Here is a 19,149-nt window from a genome sequence, read left to right as displayed (position 1 = left end):
AACAGTTTCGGTTTTCGATTTAATCAATAGAAAATACTTATAAAACAAATCTATGACTTCTCTAATAAATTTGACGCGATAAGACAATAATGTAACTTTACAAATGCACATCAAATAGACCCCTATAATCACCATCAAAAAAAAAAATTGATATTAATTGTAAAATAGCACTAGTCGCAACCAAAAACTGAAGTGGCAACTATTGTCCCCGCTAAAAGATATACTCCTACCACTACAAAGTCAGCATTACTAGCAACTTTAGTTTGCTAAAAGATATATAAGTCACCACTAAAAGAATGTATGTTGAGGTCTTTTATGGCAGCCTTTATAACTCGCTAATAAAGTTCGTATTAGTGGCAACTTTAGTTACCGCTATAAGTTATATTTGTTGCCAACAAAAGTAATTGTTAGTCCTAAATACAGTCGCCGCTATTTTTTATCATATGTCGCCACTAAAAAGTATTTCTTGTCGCCACCAAAAATAGTCAAGTCGCCACTAAGATTTTTAAATGTCACGACTAAAGGATGTATTAGTGGCAACTTTAGTCGCCGCTATAAGTTATATTTATTGCCACTAAAAGCAATTATTAGTGACAATTTCATCCGCCGCTGGTGTGTATTAGTGTCAACTATGGCGCCTCTATAAGTTATAACAGTCGCCACTTAAAGCTGTTATTAGTAGCAACTACAATCGCCGCCAATAGCTGTAAGTGTCGCCACTAAAAGTTAGTATTAGTGGCAAACGTTATATCTGTCGGCACTGGCAACCTTGTCGCCGCTATAAGTTATATCTGCCGCCACTAAAAGCAGTTATTAGTCGCAACTACAATCGCCGCTAAAAGTTATAAATGTCGCCACGAAAAGTTAATGACAACGGTTGTCGCTACTAAAAGTTGTTATTGGTGGCAACTACAATCGCGCTAAAAGTTATAAGTATCGCCGTTATTTTTAATGACAACTGCATTCGCTGCTAAAGGTTACAACTGCCGCTACTAAAAGCTGTTATTAGCGGCAACTACAGTCGCTGCTATAAATTATGTCTATCGCCACTAAAAGTTGTTATTGTGGCAACAACAAATGCCGCTAAAGGTTTTAATTATTTACTGGCAACTTCAGTTGCCGCTAAAGGTTTTAACCGTTGCCATTAAAAGTTTGTATTAGTGGCAATTGTAGTTGCCGCTATAAGTTATACCTGTCGCCACCAAAAGTGGTTATTGCCAACTACAAACGCTGCTAAAGGTTGTAAATGTCGCTTCGAGAAGTTTTTTATTGGTCGCTATCGCCTGAAATTATAAAAAAGTGTTGCCACCATAGGTTTTTATTGGCAACTCTTGTCGTCGCTAAAGGTTATCATTGTTGCCATAAAAGGAAGCTGCTGTCACCGCTAAAGGATTTGATTGTCGCCATTGAAATGTTTGTGGCTAGTTTAGTTGCCAGAAATAGTTATATTTGTCGCCCTAAAAGTATTTATCAGTGGCAACTTCAGTCCCGCTTAACGACATAAATCATTACTAAAAATTTGTAGTAATAGCAACTTTTATCGTCTTGAAAACACATATTTATTGCCTTTTCTAGTCGCAGTTATGCTTAGCATTATTAGCAACTTTTGTTGTTGCTATCACGAAGGCAAGTATTAGAAGCAACGGTTGTTGTTTCTAATATCTATATATTATTCCAACAAATTAGTAACTTTAATCGCCACTAGAACCTGTAATATGTGATCTTTGATTGCGACATGTTTGAGATTTTACAGCTCAAGTAATTGAGAAACATTTCAAAACAGACGCAACTAGAAAGTTTCAAAGATTAAATAAAAATGTTTTTATCAGATGTTTAAATGCTCAATTAATAATCTTCAGTTTGACTATAAATGAAATTAGACAATAGTCTAATCCGTCAAATTACGTTAAAGCTATATAATCTATATCCTATTGATCAAAATACTCCATTTTATTGATCTCGGAATTTAACAAATTAATTCAAAGTACTTTTTTAAAATAGAACAATTGCAAAGGACCCAATCACTTGAAAAGGACCTTAATATGAATAATATAGCAAAGATGACCAATAGATAATGCATCCACTTTAGTCATGGTAGACCTTGTAAACATACTTGTTCTATGACAATACAACCAGACAAGAAAAGCCCATGAGTGCATATTTACAGTTTGATTATCGTCGTTTCACATTGTTTTGGGGTCTTTAGATAGGGAAGGGTAGGACAAAAAGGTTGAATGAAGGACAATTTATCTGAAAAGAGGAGAAAAAGCAGCATACAGAACCCGAACAAACAAAATGCAGGATAGGGCGGAAAAGAAAGAAAAGAGAGAATAAAAAGGGTCAAACAAAGGATTTCCCTTTCGAAAATTCAATTTTCTGAAACAAATCTATGGAGGTTAATAGAAGCTGTGCAGCAACAGTACTTTCCAATTCCAAACCCACAGATCTGAATCATTTACTACTCTTTGCAGTGACAAAATCCTTACCATTTCCAGTGTTGTTGTAACAAAGTTCATTCCTGAACATTAAAAAACAAAAGGATGTCACGTTCAATTATACAAATTTGGAGGGTGCTATCCAGGTTCATATTGATAAGCCAGTCAATATTGATTACATTCCATGATTTTTGTTATTTTGAACATTTCGTTGCTATATCTTCATGCACCACTAGCATATAGGCGTGTCCACTCCTTAGCTGGATCATTGAAGAAAAACGAAAGTCAAATCAAGGATTGAACAAGAATGCGTATACAGATTTGCATAAGATTAAAATTTTCTACTTTACATTTACAGCTCTAAATTGGAAGACCAGGACACAACTTACCCGTTTCAACAGCTTCAACCTCATTTGACTTCCAGTGCTTAGCAATGTTTTCAGAGAGTGGATCATCTGGATTTGGAGCACTCAAAAGTGCTTGAATGCTGAAACAGTAGTAAACTTTTTGAACTTCTAACACCTTAAAAGCTTAGTCTGGTTCTCATTTTCGTAGTATTCATCAGTCTTGCATCTTTTGATGTACACAGAGATGAGAAACATATTTCAAAGCATGATAAATTATTAATACCTCAAAAGTACAGTACGGATTTGAAGAGCAGGACTCCATTTGTCTTTAAGAATATCAAGACATATCCTTCCAAGCTTCACATCAAAAGGCATAAATAAGCAAGGTATTTTATGGCTTGTATCTATGTGTATGGATATGAAAAACTTGATAAGGACAACAGACCTTATCGATGTTCGGATGGTAGATTTTGGTGAGGAATCGAACCTGTTGGGATGCAAATTGATCAATGACTAACAGACACTATACGCATAGCAAAACTTTACAACATGTTAAATGCGTACAGAAAATAAAAGTGTGCACAAGCATATATAATCTACAATTATTAAGATGAAGGGTACATGTCATGTTTAAGAGTCCAGAATCATTTGAATAGTAAGCTTCCAGCAAAAGCTGAGCAACACCAGGTACTACATCTAAAAATGTACCATGAAAAGCACCCAGGAAAAGTGGAATATTTTATCTAACATCCAGATTTAGTATCTTCATTCATCTACAAAAAATAAAGTAGGGAACCCTAGCATTTTAAGGACTGTCCACGGCAGAATTAAGGTCATGACATCCTTTATATACAATAATACAATGGATTGTAAGTCTGAATACCAACTAAACATAATAAATCCAAGAAACCCTCACACAGCACATGTCCATATGAATCACTGTCGTAAGTTCATATTTGATAGAATTATCTAAAAAAAAAAAACAGAGTTTTTTTTTTTGAGAATTATTTGATAGAACTATCTAAAAAAAACATAGAATTACAGCAGCAAATCCAAGTTTGACAAACAGTTCCTCTCACAACCCGGGTTTTCTTAGTCCTATCCATCTCAGCCCCTAGGATTCTAAATCTTTTGGTAGGAAAATGTACTCCCAAATAATAAATCTCATCATAATTCTGTTTAATTACTGAAACAAAGCTGCACCATAACTGCAACCTAGTTTCCAAGAAAAGTAACAGTGGCTATGCCAACACATGTAAGCCAAAAGAAATAGGGTTTGCAAAGTTCATAAACAAGCATCTCACTTATCAGTTCAATTGAAACCAAAGGTACAAACAACTGTAGCCAAAAGCGGTCTGAGTAAACCTTACCCATGAAAGTGAGATAAATTTGAGATTAGACTAGACAGAGAACTAAAAGATGTCAACAAATAAAGAGCAGTTCAGCAAAAAAAAAAATAGTCGATGAGAACAAGAGCTACAATTATCCTAATCTTAATTTCCTTCAATAGCTGATATCCTGATCATGGACAATCAAATCATATTCCAGAAGAAAAATCTAATCAGAGTCCTGACTCAAACTAGTCAATAATACAAAAAGATGTTACCTTTCTCAAAAAAGTCAATAATACAAAACAAATTGATCATTTATATAGTTGGGTTTAAATCAAATTACTAGATGAAGTTCCAATGGTATTTGCACATTGTCACTTCCACAGAGTAACAGACTTTAAGTAATTCATTTATTCCAGCACTACTCATAGTTCCAGTAAAACCAATATCTAGGTAGCCCGAGTGTACTATATTTTCACAACCCTACACTGCATATAAATGGAAGCAGAATGTGGGAGAAACAGTCATCTAACTAGTACTCCTAGAAAAGCAACCTTAACATGTACAAAGTTGTGAAACATGATAGGATTAATACACTTGTCTCTTAGTTTTTCAACTGTCATGAGTTTCCTTGTCAATGCATCTCACATCAGGCTTGAGCATCTATTAACAAATATCATGATCAAATTGCAATACAAACTGCATAGATTTTTACCTTCTTTTCTTGTCAAGAAAAAAGTACAAACTGCATAAACATTTCACCTAACATATTCAATTAGGCAGCAGTAAATAACAGATATTATTAGTACATCAGTATTTACCCCTAGTTGAGAGAATGATAGCTAGGGTGAAATGCTGGACATCAAAATTCCTTACTTATAGTGGCAAACTTCAACTCATAAAGAGTGTCCTATTTAAGATGCAGACTTATTGGGCACAAATCTTTTTATTGCCAAAGAAGATTACAACAATGGTGACAACTGTGTGCAGAACCTTCCTCCAGACTGGTAGCGACAATTGTTCAAAGAAAGCACTGGTAGCATGGGAAAAAAGTTTGTATGCCAAAGGCAGTAGGGGGACTGAGTGTGATTGATGGGCATATATAGAACAAGGCAGCTCTATCTAAACTGTTATGGCACTAGGACAGAAGGACAAGCTGTGGATAGTGTGGGTACATACTTTATACATCAAGAATAAGGACCTATCTACTATGACCACCCCAAAGCAAGCATGCTAGATTATAAGAAAGTTATATGATGCAAGAGCATAGTATACTAATATGTCCTGGAAAACTGATGGAAGGAAGAACCCTGAATCCAGCATCAAGAACAACTATGTGATACTTAGACCTCAATACCCTCCAGTTGAATGGAAACATTTGGTACAGGTCAAAGGTCTGTTGCCAAGGCATCAATTCATTTTGTGGATGGCATTACAGAGGAAACTATCAACTGTGGACAGATTGCTGAAATAAAGAATTTCGATCACCTGTTCTATTAGACCTATCCTTATTCTTCTTATAAATGGACAGCAACACTAAACTGGTTAGGTTATCACAGACAACTAGGCAGCTGGGATTGGGAAGTCAAATGGATGATAGATAGGATCAAGAATAGTAGACCAAGAGCTGGAATTTTGGGATTCTGTTTTGCAGCAACCATTTACAACATCTGGACTGAAAGAAACAAAAGAAGATTTACAATCACAAGGGCGAGCACAGCAAGGGGACTAAAGGAGATTGCCATACAGGTGCACATTGAAGGCCAAAGACACCACAGATAGAAGCCTCATCTGGAGCAGCTAATAGGATATCCTAGTTAAATGTTTTCTTTTACACAGTTGATAGATTACTACCTGAATTAGCTAAATTGTATAGCAAGGTTCTGTGAGATCTAGCTTTAAGTCCAAAAAGAGCTTGCTGATTTGTATAAATAATTTTTGTTGAATGAAAATGTTACTTGTTGACCAAAAAAACAGATAGTAACAGTGTAAAAGAAAGCAGCAAAGTTTTAACATCTGAGAAGTTTCGAATCCAGAATGATACATCACAAAGTTAAAATGTCGCAACATATTGCCGAACATAAAGAAATAGACATCTGGCTATGAGTGAAAAGGCAGATTCAAATTGAGATATAACACTCCACCAGGAGAGAGAAGGCAATATCAACAAATAATTAAAAAGAGCCAAACATAGCTAGAAAAGGGAAAACGAAACAGGGAAAAATACATATACAACACCTACAACAGCCGTGTCGATTGCAAGAAATTTTTAAATTGTATCTTGATATTTGCTTTCAGAAAATATCAGTCAAAAAAAATAAATCTTTATCCATTCCAAAGCTCTGAGATACCATTTCAAGAACCAAAAATCAAGAACATCAACTGAACTTTGTTAAAACAGCCATTGCCAGAAAAATTGCCAATCCTTAATGTGTGTACATACCTTAGGAGCAGCCATTGGGTACTCTTCAGGTAAAAATAGTTCGAGCTTGAAGACTCCTCCTACACAAAGAAGGCAAGGAGATTAGGTAAAAGGAGAAAATGAGGGGAAAAAGTGTGTGGCGGTCAAAACAAATATTATTCAAAATGCACCTGTAGCGGTATCCTCTAAATCATTATTCAACAAAATGAAGGAAAATCAGAAGAGCTAAAAGAAAAGAATGCACACATGCATTATCGCATAACATTAGAAGGTAGTTGTGGGTGTCTTGCAGCTGAATGCTAGCTATTATAGCAACATTTTCTACTAGACAACAATACTCAACATTTTAAAGTAATAGCAGACAGCTTTCTGCTATGCTTCTGAGGATTCAAACAAACATTAAGACATTTATAACAAACATGCACACGGTCATGCTCATAAAACCAAACTCCGGGAGTTGCAAATATAAGTATATGTAACTACTTAAAATTTTCCAAATGCAGTTCCAACACACCATCAGTACTGCTATAAACTAGTCAAGTTAACTTCATATTCTGCAGGATTAATTAGTTCAGAAAATTAGCCGGTTTTCATGATTGTTTCATTTAGTATGCAGCAACTGAAGAGGTAGATAAGTGCCAAAACTATATAAAGAATGAGAATAGAACAAACTAGAGGGAAGAGGAGAGCAACTTGGGCCAGTTAATGCACAAGTAAAATGCTAGAACAAAAGAAAAACTAGCAACAAGACAAACTTTAGCCAATCACCAGCCAATACAAAGGAGTCAATTCGCACCAAACAATATGAAGATCAACAAAAACAAGTACAAGCTGCAAGCATATTTCCCAGCTTACTCAAATCTTATAATTGAGCTCATTCATTACCTTCATAAGGAGACTGTGTTGGACCAAGTATCATGACATTAAAGTATCGCATATTGTCTTCCGACGGCGACGCACTTATCCCAGGCGCTGCACCACAGTTAAATCAACATTAGATCCTCTTAAACCTTTACTTCCACCATAACTAATATACATCAACACTTGCTGTAAACTTCAATTTTAAAAAAAAAAACACTCATACATACTGAAATCAACAATACAAATTAAATCCCAGAGCATTCAAAACTCATAGACGAAGCTCAAAATTCCACACGGCTATACGAAACGAACAATTCAAAACAAAAATTCCAGAAAATTTACCTGGTTCGCTGAGAAGACGTTGAGTTTCCTGTAAGATCAAAAATAATAAATTATCAGCTAAACCGAAGTTAGATCATCATAAACCCTACCGAATGAAGTGATCAAAACCATCAATGGATTAAAAAAATCAAAGTATATGGATCGAGTGAAAAATAGAAAGATCAACATGAAGGAAGAGCAAACCTTGATAATTCTTCGAGGAAGATTGCTGTTAGCCATTGAATTGAAAGCCTTTTGGGGTTCGCAGAGTTTACGCTAAGGGTTCTTCTTTTCTAGAGAGAGAAAGGGGAGCAAGTGGAGAATAGTTTAGTGAGAATTTGACAACTCTTTCTCACACTATCACTAAAATATATGTGGTGAAAAGGATTGGTTCAGAATCTTTAGGGGTGTATTTTATAATTTTTACGTAATGGTGGGGGAGTGGTGCCAATTAAAAAAAATGTAAACCATGCACTTTGTATAGCACTTCCCATTTATCGAGGGTTAAATAATTTAAATTTGATCGAAATATTCTTATGAAATCTTTAATTTTTTTGAAATAAAATTTATATTTATATATAAAGTACATAAAAAGTATTATAAGTCACAATAATTGACAATTCAAAATATATATGATAAATTTACAGTCAAAGATAGATTGTTTAAATCTCGAAATCTAAAGACTCTCACATAAATTGAGACAAAGAAAGTATTTTACATTAAGTAGTACCCTATATTTTTTACAAACTTATATCTTCATAAATATTTTTTGTTTACTTTTTTATTCTACATTTTTCAAAAATAGCCTCTCTATTTAATAAGACAAAAATGATACTCATATACATTTTTATCTTTTTAAATCATATTTATAAATTATACAGATTATGTTATTATTATTTATTTCAACTTGATAACTTTCAATAATACTAATTGAAATTTGCTTATATAAATGATTAAATAGAGATGTGCATGATAATTACGAAAAGAACCATCGATTATATAGCGAATTAACATTTTTTTACGTATATATTGAGTTATTTGTCTCAAAACAAAATAAATAATAAATAATACTAGAAAGCTACGCTAAAGATAAAATATATTGAATCGAACCATAATTATGTAATACCTCAAATGATAGTTCTTTGACCTATTCATTATCTTCACACATTTACCATCACTATTACATCCAATTTTCTTTCTTATTACATAAACAAACATCCACCATTACCATTTGCATTGGTTTTATGGTCACTATTATCAACGTCGTTATTAATAATATCAATTAATTTCACCATCATAATTATTATTGACCATTAATATTACGTCAGTAACTAATGTAATATCACCATTCCCCTCATTATAATTATTACCACCACTATTATTAGTTCACAGTCACTAACACCAATTATTACTGCCACCACACTACTAGAAACTACTCCATCATCATAATCAACATAAATGTTTTAATCTTTTTTAATTAAATAGTGATTTTATTTTATTAAATTCATATATTTTTGCTAATATTTAACTATTTTTATTTTAAGTGCATATTTATTATGCTTAGAAATAAATGAATTATGGTTCTTCAAACGTTGAAAAACAAAAGTGTTCAGATTTATAGATAAAATTTTAATTATTCATTTTTGTTAAATCAAAAAATAATTATTCAAATATGCATTTATATTCAAATATCGTGATCTTAATGAAAATAAACAAGGCTAGTATCTTGGATCTAGGATTTTAATATGATACTTTCAACATTTAAGTTTTTACTAGAGCACAAAAATCTCAAACACTTTACAAATTTTATCTTTTGATAATCTAATGTTTATGGTAATTCTAATGATTTTTCTCATATATATGAACTTTAGTTCTCTCCATATGTTTCTCAATATGCTACTTGTGTGCACAACTTCAATGAAAGAGAATTTATTGACACAAGAATTAATCCAATTGAGGAACAACGTTAAAGAAACTTACATTTGTGCAAAAAGGCTTAATTTCGCATGATCGTGATTTATCAAATAATCACTCAATTATTAATTCATTAAGTAATTATCTGAGAAATCAACTTTATAATCATGACACGATAAGTATATACAGAAACAAACTAGTCGGAGAAAAGGGAGGGGACTACAAGTTCAGGTATGGAGGGATTCGAGTTCAATTCTCGATATGGAAAAGATCTTGAAAAAATGCCCCAAAAAATTATATGCACTAGTTAAACATTAAAAAGAAAAAGGGAAAAAGTTCTAAAAAACATTTTAACTTTGGCCGAAATTGTTGTTACGATGACAAAATTTATGGAACACCTTTTATCCTCTTGCACTATTTAATAGTATATTTAAAGATATATATGTGCCCGGGGGCGGAGCCACCTTGTAGTAAGGGGGTTCATCCGAATTCCCTTCGGTGAAAAATTATATTATGTATACATGGTAATTGAATTAATTTTTTATGTATATCTAGTAGATATCGAACGCTCTTTGACTACTTCATGTGTCTATTTCTACGGATTTTAAATCCTCTTATTGAAAATTCTAGCTCCGCCACTGTGTGTGCCCACGTAGACACATTACTATTTATAATTATATAATATTTTTTATATCAACGCGTGCACATATATACCTTTAAAATACACTATTAAATAGTGGAGGGGCAAAAAGTCATTTCCAAAGTTTAGTATCTTTACAACAATTTCGATTAAAATTCGAATATATTTCCGACATTTTTCTTTTATAAAATATATACACTATTTTGTATATGTGTATATCAATTATCATACAAAAAGAAAAGTATTTATCAAGTATTATTTCGATGGGTGGCTATAGAGCGTAGAAATAACAAAACTATCATTAAGGAAGACTTTTTAATAACCTGTTAGTCTTGATGTATATATATCAAACATTGAGTGAGAAACGAAAAAGAAGATAGATAATGATTTGATGATCAAACACAAAAAATTTCTAAGAAGCTATTATTGATCTTCTCATTAGAAAATTCATGGAATTTTTTAATTTTTCCATGTTGAGTTACACATCAAAGGAGAAATTATAACAGATTTAATATTCTTCTTAATATATAAATGATGAATGATGCAAAAGCGCTCTCTCTCTATATATATGTTCTCTCTTAATTCTCTTCTTTGTCATTTTCAAGAATCAAGAGATCAACAAGCTCCATCTCCTCAACAAGTTTTGCGCAACCATCGATTGGTTTGTCCTTTTGGTAGAACAATGGGTTCACAAAACGAACAGCATTGTGCATCCCTACATTTTTACTGCAAATAACTCTGTTATTAACCATATCTGGAACAACTTCTTTGCAATCATCTTTTGGACTGTTCACCAATGTAACCTCACAAATATCATTCTCATGGTCACCTTCAACTTTCAATGTATATTTGCCAATACTATCCGTTTTGCCTTCAGTTGTAAATGTCTCGTTGTGTGTCTCCATGTCCTTGCATGTCATACGCACCGTGGCACCTATTGTCAAAATATGAAAACAGAGGGAATGTTACATAAAACTGAGACAGAGGAGAATAATGAAATTAAGTAGTAGTACAATAATGATAAAGGACAATTTTTAAAATATGAAAAATGTTACATAACAATAATGGTAACTATACAAGGACAATTGTCAAAATATGAAAAAATGTTACATAAACTGATTGACAGAGAGAGAGAGTAATGAAATTAATTAGTAGTACAATAATAATACTCCTTCTATTTAAAAAAGAATGATTTAATTTAATTTGAAACGGAGTTTAAAAAAAAGAAATAAGAGTTTTAATGTTATGATTCTAAATTAAAGTTATGTCAAATGTATCAAAATGCCCTTTAATATTAAACATGCCATGTGGAAAGTTAAAAAGCTAAAGTGTTATCAAAAAAGGAAAAGGATCCTTCTTTTTTTAAACAAACTACAAAGGAAATAAGATAATTCTTTTTGAAACTGAGGGGAGTACATAAACTAAGACAGAGGGAGTAATGAAATTAATTAGTAGTTTAATAATGATAACTATACAAGGACAATTATCCAAAATATGAAAAATGTTACATAAATTAAGACAAAGGAGAATAATGAAAATTAATTAGTAGTACAATAACGATAAAGGACAATTTTCAAAATATGAAAAATGTTACATAACAATAATGGTAACAATACAAGCACAATTGTCAAAATATGAAAAAATGTTACATAAACGGATAGACAAAGGGTGTAATGAAATTAATTAGTCGTACAAAACAATGATACTCCATCTGTTTAAAAAAGAATAACCTAATTTGACTTGGAACAGAGTTTAAGAAAAAGAAATAAGACTTTTTAATCTTATGGTTCTAAATTAAAGTTATGTCAAATGTAGCCCTTTAATCTTGTGGTATTAAACATGCCACGTGAAAAGTTAAAAAGCTAAAGTATTGCTAAAAAAGAAAAGATGTCATTCTTTTTTTTAAACAAACTAAAAGGAAATAGAATAATTATTTTTGAAACGGAGGAAATACATAAAGTAAGACAGAGAGAGTAATGAAATCAATTAGTAGTACAATAATGATAACTATGGACAATTATCAAAAAAGTTACATAACTATACCTTCAAGGGTATTGCTGAGGGAGGTGACGAAACCAAGACGGCAGGTATCACAAAAGACTTTGCCTTCGACGTTGAACGTTTCAACGTCGGCAACGGCGAAATTGGCGACAGCCAAAACGCAAAGGGTAGAGAGGAGAATGATAGCTTTTGCCATTTCTGATTTTAATTTTTGATTTGATTTTTTGTTTTTGTTTATTTATTTATTCTCCTTTCACTGATGTGTGACTGCATTTTGTAAATAAAATGAAATATGTTATTTATAATAAAAAATGAGTCGTAGGTAATAATGGTTGAGCGTTATTTTTGGTTTTGTTGTTACTATAATGGATGGTTCTATTTTCTTTATGGAATTAATGAAACAAAAGACCCGTTCTTTTTGTTTACATTTTTTATTTTTTGTGGTTGTGGAAAAAGTTGTAAAGTATAAATAATTATTTTATATATTCAGTAAAATTTTATAAGTATGGTATAGGAAAGATAGAGTGTAATTATCTCGAAAAGGTAAAAAGGTTATATTCGGAGGGGTCTCATATCGGGTAAAACAAATCAAAATTGGTAAGAGGAAAAGTCAAGGGCGAAAAAATATATCAATTTATAATAAAACAATAAACAACCTATGATAATAGAAATAAAAAACAAGACACTACAAGAATAAGACTAATATATATTACTCCCTCTGTCACTATTTACTTGTTTATATTTTTTTTTATATCTGTCTTTATTTTCTTGTCTATTTTAATAAATCAAGAAAGGACAATAATTTCTTTCCTAATGTGCCATTATTTAATTCTAAAAAAATTCTAGTATTACTAAATTGTAATGCATGCTTTTTGGAATCAGAAAATACATTTATTATACTTGGGGAGTTGAATAATCTTTTTATTTAAGAGTAAAATTATAACTAACAGATGATGATTATTGTTGCTTAACATGTATTTCACTTTTAAAGTGGACAACTAAATAGAAACAGAGTATTAAATAAACACCATCAAATTTAAACCGGTCAAAAAGTAAAAGCACACTATACTACCTATTCACCTTCTATCCTAAATCCGTAATCATATTTATTGAAATTACGTCAGTGTCTCGTTTAATCACTTCCCTAATACATTCCACCGAACAAAACTATATTGGGTGAAACACATTTTTAAAATTGAAGATGGGTGAAGTAATTTTCTAAAACCAGGTGACATTTTTGTAAAAATAGTTTTAAATAATTTTTTTTGATACTTTTTTTTTGTTAAATGAAAATGATAAATATGTGTCATTTGTTATACCACAAATATATACACGAGATACACTTATCCGCCAACTAAAGATACACTTTGTTGCTAGCCGTTCTCTTCAAACTCTGCAATATTGATTCTGTTCATCAATGGCTTCAAAGTTCAATCCTCCCCAATATCTCGTATCTCCTCCAAGAACTGAACTTTACTATAGCCAATACCCAAAACCCTTCATTTCTCCACCTACAACTCACATTCCAGATCCAAAACTTGTTATTAATGGTGGGTCTACACTCTCTGGCCATGTTACTATTAATGGGTCCAAGAACTCAGCTTTACCTATTCTAGCAGCGACCATTTGCTGTTCTGGATCTTCGAAGCTTAAAAATGTACCCTGTTTGTCTGATACTTCAACAATGGCTTCGATTTTGAAGTCTTTGGGTGCTCGGGTTACGAGTTTTGATGGAGATATTGTGGTTAATACAGATGGGATCGTGTCTGTAGAGCCTGATTTGAGTGATATTGGAAAAATTAGAGGTGGGTTTTTTGTATTAGGTCCATTACTGGCTAGATTTGGTGAAGCTATTGTTGGGTTACCCGGTGGATGTGACATTGGGGCCCGACCCGTTGATCTTTATATTCATGGTCTTCGTGCTCTTGGTGCAACAGTTGAGTTGAGGTTAGTGACTTTTCTAATATTTTTCATTTTTCACTTACTAAAACTAAAAGGAGAAATGTAGATGTCACGGTGAGGAGGCGTGCGAGGTTGACAATGACGGGCATTAGGAGAGGTAGAGAAATGTAGATGTCTCGGTGAGGAGGCGTGAGAGGTTGACAATGATGAGCATTAGGAGAGGTAGAGAGGCACGTCGAAGAAGCTATCAAAGACGAATAGGAAAATTTCCCCTACTTAAGAGTGATCAATCAACAATTTTTGCTCGAAAAGGTCTATCATGAGCACTTGAGAGGCTAGCTAGGAATGTGTATATCTTCACCTCTCATAGCTTGAGGGGAGTGTTACTTGATGTATATGTACAAAAGGAAACTACCTAGGTAGTTTCCATGTATTATGATTAGCTAGTTCACGACGAAGAATATTCATGATATTCGGAAAGATTTATATGCGTTAACTCTAGTCTCAAAATGCAGAGTTAGTTATTTAACTAACACTGGTAAGTTCCTAAGTTAGATGGTTTAGAGGTGGTTAATGTTATTAGAACCTGTATTTATAAGGTTAACCAATAAACAGAAACAGTGATAAGATGAAGCAGAAAATACATAAAATACAAGAAGTAATCCGAGTCCACAGAAACTACTGTGTGTCCTTAAGAAATTTAATCCCCTTACTGTACTCAAGGTTATGGATTAATTTCTCCCAAGATAAAACGGATTAAACCTGTTAAAGAAATAGCGGTACCTCAAATTTCTTTAACTTCAGCGAACTTCAGAACAGCAACAAGTCACACAGATTCAGTCGATCGACACTTTGATTTATTTGAGAGAAAAAAAATAATGCAGAGAATGAAAATTTCAGTGTTTGAAAAATCGAAAATTGACTTCTTTTTATAGCCATTTTCAGCAACAAACGTGTCTGTTCAGAGAAATCTGTTCAGACCAGAAAGTTGTGTTTTTTGGAAAAAAATAACAACTTTTCGAAAAAATGTGTATGTTAGGAAAATAACGGCTTTTCGGAAAGAGTAACAACTTTTCGAAATGTTACCGTTACCTGCAAATTTATAAGAGATAATATTAACAGGATTTATTTGATTTAACAAAAACTGAATAAATAACTTTTGTCCAAAAAATTTATCAATCACATCATTTGCCAAAGCCGAAGCCGAGCGAGCGACGACGGCGCGAGGGGCATCTTCTTCTTAGCTCTTTAAGAAGTAATGGAAGTGTTTCCTTATATAAGGACAACAATTTCCCTTTCTTTTGCCGATATGGGAGAAATGACTTTTCATTTGCACTTTGCAAATGACTTTTTCATTTTCCCTCACTTTTCATATTCTCTCTTTTCTTTCCCATTCACACTTGCTAAACCCAACAGTTAAACCTTATTAACCAATCCATTTTCTATCCCGCATCAGATAATACACAAATTTTCTCATAACTTGTACAGGTATTAGTTATACGGATTTCTAAATTGCAAAAAAAGAACTTTGCGTTAATTTTGTATTTTTGTTTGTGAATAACTATCAAATGTTGAGTAACTTATGTAGAAATTAGTACATGAATAGTTACCAAATTATTGGTTATCAAAGGACCCTACATGAATGCAATAATGCACTGATCACATGAAAGTAACATGAAAACGTGAAGATACTGTACAATGACAATAATTCATAGGCATTCTCTTCAAACTTCAACTCCTCAATATCCCATATTTTCTCTTTTTCTGTTTTAGTTCAATGGGTACATTTTGTTTCTGTTCATCAATGACTTCAAATTTCAATGTTCCCCACCTTTAGACCCAAAACTTGTTGTAAATGGTGGGTCTACACTCTCTGGTCATGTCACTGTTAGTGGCTCCAAGAACTCAGCTTTACCTATTCTTGCTGCAACCCTTTGCTGTTCTGGATCTTCAAACCTTAAAAATGTACCCTGTTTATCAGATACTAGAACAATGGCTTCAATCTTGGAGTCTTTGGGTGCTCATGTTATGAGTTGTGGTGGTGATTTTGTGGTTAACACCGATGGCATTGTGTGTGTAGAGCCTGATTTGAGTTATATCGGGAAACTTAGAGGTGGGTTTTTCGTGATAGGGCCATTACTGGCTAAATTTGGTGAGGCTACTGTCGGGTTACCCGGTGGGTGTGACATTGGGGCCCGACCCGTTGATTTTTACATTCATGCTCTACGTGCTCTTGGTGCTACGGTTGAGTTGAGGTTAGCGAACATCATTCGAGTGAATTTCTGTTCGTTTTCCGCATACTAACTAAAAGTAGACTGTAGATGTCTCAGTGAGGCGGTGTGAGAGGTTGACAATGACGAGCATTAGGAGAGACAGGGGCAAGCCGAAGAAGCAGTGGGGGAAGTGATTAGACATGAAATGATGCATCTTGAGTTTACCGAGGACTTGACCTTAGATGTGAGGTTTGGAGGCTGCGGAGTAGGGTAGAAGGTTAATTTGCTAGTTGAAAGTTCTCTTGCTTTTCTGCGGGATAAGATTATTGATAGTACTTGGACCTTCTTTCTTACAAGTGGTAGTAGTACTACTCTCGTAGTTTTGTTCTTCGAGTTCGATTATCACCTCTGTTTTTTGTACTTCGGTTATTGCATTATTTTGTAGTCATTACTATTTTTTCCTCCATGTTGTTTGCGTCTCCCATTTCACATCAGTTTGTTGTTGTTACTTTTCTCATTTCAGTAGTCCCTTTTTTCAAGTTGCTTGAAAATGTTTTATTTTAAGCTGAGGGTCTATTGGAAACTCTCTATCTTCACGAGGTAGGGGTAAGGTCGGTGTACACTCTATCCTTCCCAGACCGCACTTGTAGGATTACACTGGCTATGTTGTTGTTTTGTTGTTACTAACAGGGGTAGGTGAATTTTGTGAATATCTCGTCTAAAAGTTTTAGCTATCAGACACACTTTTAGTTATATATATGATTACTAGTTACCACAGTAGAAAGGTCCAACTAGGGACTGAGATTGGAACCCGTGACACTATTATTAAAAAACTGTACTATCCCCCTTGAGGACGATTACAAAACTCAACGAGGAGCTCCCGTTAACCTTTTTTGACATGGTATTATGTCCATTGCCTTCAATTTTGGTCGAGGCGGTACTGATAGCAAGTGAGTGAGTTCATAAAATAAGTAGTGACTAACTTTGTGAGTTCACATAGGGATGGAAAAGTGCAAGCACATGTATCAAATGGTAAAGGTTTGACTGGTGCAAGCTTCCGACTAGGCTACCCCAGTGTAGGAGCTACAGAAACTCTTATGATGGCGGCGTGTATGGCTGAGGGAAAAACTGTAATCTCAAATGCAGCTCAAGTATGAAAGTGTATTGTCTTTTCAACTTCTATGATATATCCTTGAAGTGCCTATTTGATAAATCTACAATCTTTTTTGACTAACCCTCAATATGTACCACATAGGAACCAGAGATTATTGACCTTGCTGGCTTTCTAACAAACTGCGGAGCAGTTGTGGAAGGAGCAGGAACAGACACACTCTATATTACTGGAAGGAGAAAGTTGTATGGTTGCGAGTATAGCATAATGCCAGACAGGATTGAAGTCGGCACCTACATGTTGGCTGCTGCAGTTACTCGATCGTGTATCTCAATTTCACCTGTGCCCCACAGAAATTTAACTTGTTTAGTAGACAAGCTTTCAGGGGGTGGTTGCAAAATATTACAGCTCAGTGATGACACTTTGGAGGTTATACTAAATGTAGCTAATCTCTTGCTTTTCTTCCATTTCGTGCACTGAGTTCTTATGGTTATTGTGGTTCACGAGATCAGCTTTCAGCAGTACCTCAGATGATTGGAGATGATTTGCGGGGGTTCAATATCAAAACAAATCCATTTCCAGGATTTCCAACAGATCTCCAGCCACTGACAATGGCATTGCTATCAACGTGCAAGGGTGTCAGCGTCATTGAGGAATCTGTCTTTGAAAATCGTATGAGTCATGGTATGTGATAACTTTTAGTTGTTCGTCTACAGTCTAGTTTCTTTCCAAATCTCCTACATAGCTTGTGTTAGACATTTATCCACATAGAAATTATTCTACAAATATGGATTACTATAATTTTTTAATTAGTCGACATCAACTTAAGTCTCACATAATTGCTAAAGAATATGCCTACAGAACCGTTTGCTATTTTTTCGACAGATAATTGTATTTGATGTTTCTTACAAAGGTTTCATTATCTTCTTTTGTGCAGTAACTGAGCTGCAGAAATTTGGAGCTAATATTCAGGTCTCTGGAAGCAGAGCAACTGTTTATGGGAAGGGAAAGGCAAGGTAAGTTTATAGTTCTTGCTTGATTTCCTGATGTTCTATACAAACTATATCGCGTATTGATGTTGTTATGGATCTTCTGCTAGTCCACTCCGCGGTTCTCAGGTCAACGCAACTGATTTGCGTGGGGGAATGTCATTGGTTTTGGCTGGTCTGGCTGCTGAAGGAATTACTGAAATCAGTGGAATCTCCCATGTTGATAGGGGTTATGAAAATTTGGAAATGAAACTTCAAGGTCTCGGTGCCAACGTCATAAGGACAACAACAACAACATTCCCCGTGTAATCCCACCAGGTGAGGTCTGGAAAAGATAAAATGTGTATAACTTCCAGGTTTACTCGTGTAGGACTTACAAGTAAAGATCGAAGAGCAAGCTTGAAGAATAGCTGGGGATGTTGAAACTGTGAGATTATTCATTGCATTTTGCAATAGCCAAATTTTGCAGCTTTACACGAGGCTCATTTGTCGATTTCTGTAATTAGCTTAATTGTCACTATAACTACTTTGATTTGCAGTCTTTCGGAAACAACCTCTCTACTTCCACTAAAACTGATTTGTATATGCTACGAAGGACACATGTTTACTTAACTTTTTACAACTTTGACTCTCTGTTTGTACATACCCAAAGTTGAAGGGCA

General features: G+C 33.9%; 3 protein-coding genes across 4 annotated transcripts; 1 reads left to right on the top strand and 2 right to left on the bottom strand.

The window, feature by feature from the left end:
* Window positions 1–2,333: 2,333 nt before the first annotated feature.
* Window positions 2,334–8,081, bottom strand: LOC107026413 (ubiquitin-conjugating enzyme E2 35). The gene is made up of 8 exons (XM_015227375.2): window positions 7,922–8,081; window positions 7,739–7,766; window positions 7,421–7,507; window positions 6,557–6,615; window positions 3,228–3,269; window positions 3,066–3,139; window positions 2,825–2,922; window positions 2,334–2,695 (listed from the first exon to the last, which is right to left on the bottom strand). The coding sequence occupies exons 1-8, from the start codon at window positions 7,955–7,957 to the stop codon at window positions 2,658–2,660; spliced, it is 462 nt and encodes a 153-aa protein (XP_015082861.1). The 5' UTR covers window positions 7,958–8,081; the 3' UTR covers window positions 2,334–2,657.
* A 2,599-nt stretch (window positions 8,082–10,680) lies between these two features.
* LOC107024667 (anther-specific protein LAT52-like) lies at window positions 10,681–12,551 on the bottom strand. The gene is made up of 2 exons (XM_015225657.2): window positions 12,315–12,551; window positions 10,681–11,205 (listed from the first exon to the last, which is right to left on the bottom strand). Exons 1-2 carry the CDS (start codon window positions 12,466–12,468, stop codon window positions 10,850–10,852), a joined length of 510 nt encoding a protein of 169 aa, XP_015081143.1. The 5' UTR covers window positions 12,469–12,551; the 3' UTR covers window positions 10,681–10,849.
* A 1,040-nt stretch (window positions 12,552–13,591) lies between these two features.
* LOC107025927 (UDP-N-acetylglucosamine 1-carboxyvinyltransferase 2-like) lies at window positions 13,592–19,109 on the top strand. Of its 2 annotated transcripts, none has more exons than XM_015226718.2 (6): window positions 13,592–14,219; window positions 17,388–17,538; window positions 17,643–17,927; window positions 18,011–18,182; window positions 18,436–18,514; window positions 18,598–19,109. In XM_015226718.2, the coding sequence occupies exons 1-6, from the start codon at window positions 13,690–13,692 to the stop codon at window positions 18,794–18,796; spliced, it is 1,416 nt and encodes a 471-aa protein (XP_015082204.1). In that variant the 5' UTR covers window positions 13,592–13,689; the 3' UTR covers window positions 18,797–19,109. The 2 variants fall into 2 exon arrangements, with proteins under 2 accessions (XP_015082204.1, XP_027774021.1); XM_027918220.1 differs by lacking the exon at window positions 13,592–14,219 and adding an exon at window positions 15,517–16,429.
* Window positions 19,110–19,149: the final 40 nt, after the last annotated feature.

The sequence above is a fragment of the Solanum pennellii genome, chromosome 7 (assembly GCF_001406875.1).
Source record: "Solanum pennellii chromosome 7, SPENNV200".
NCBI lineage: Eukaryota > Viridiplantae > Streptophyta > Magnoliopsida > Solanales > Solanaceae > Solanum > Solanum pennellii.
This window is presented reverse-complemented; position numbering and strand designations above follow the sequence as displayed.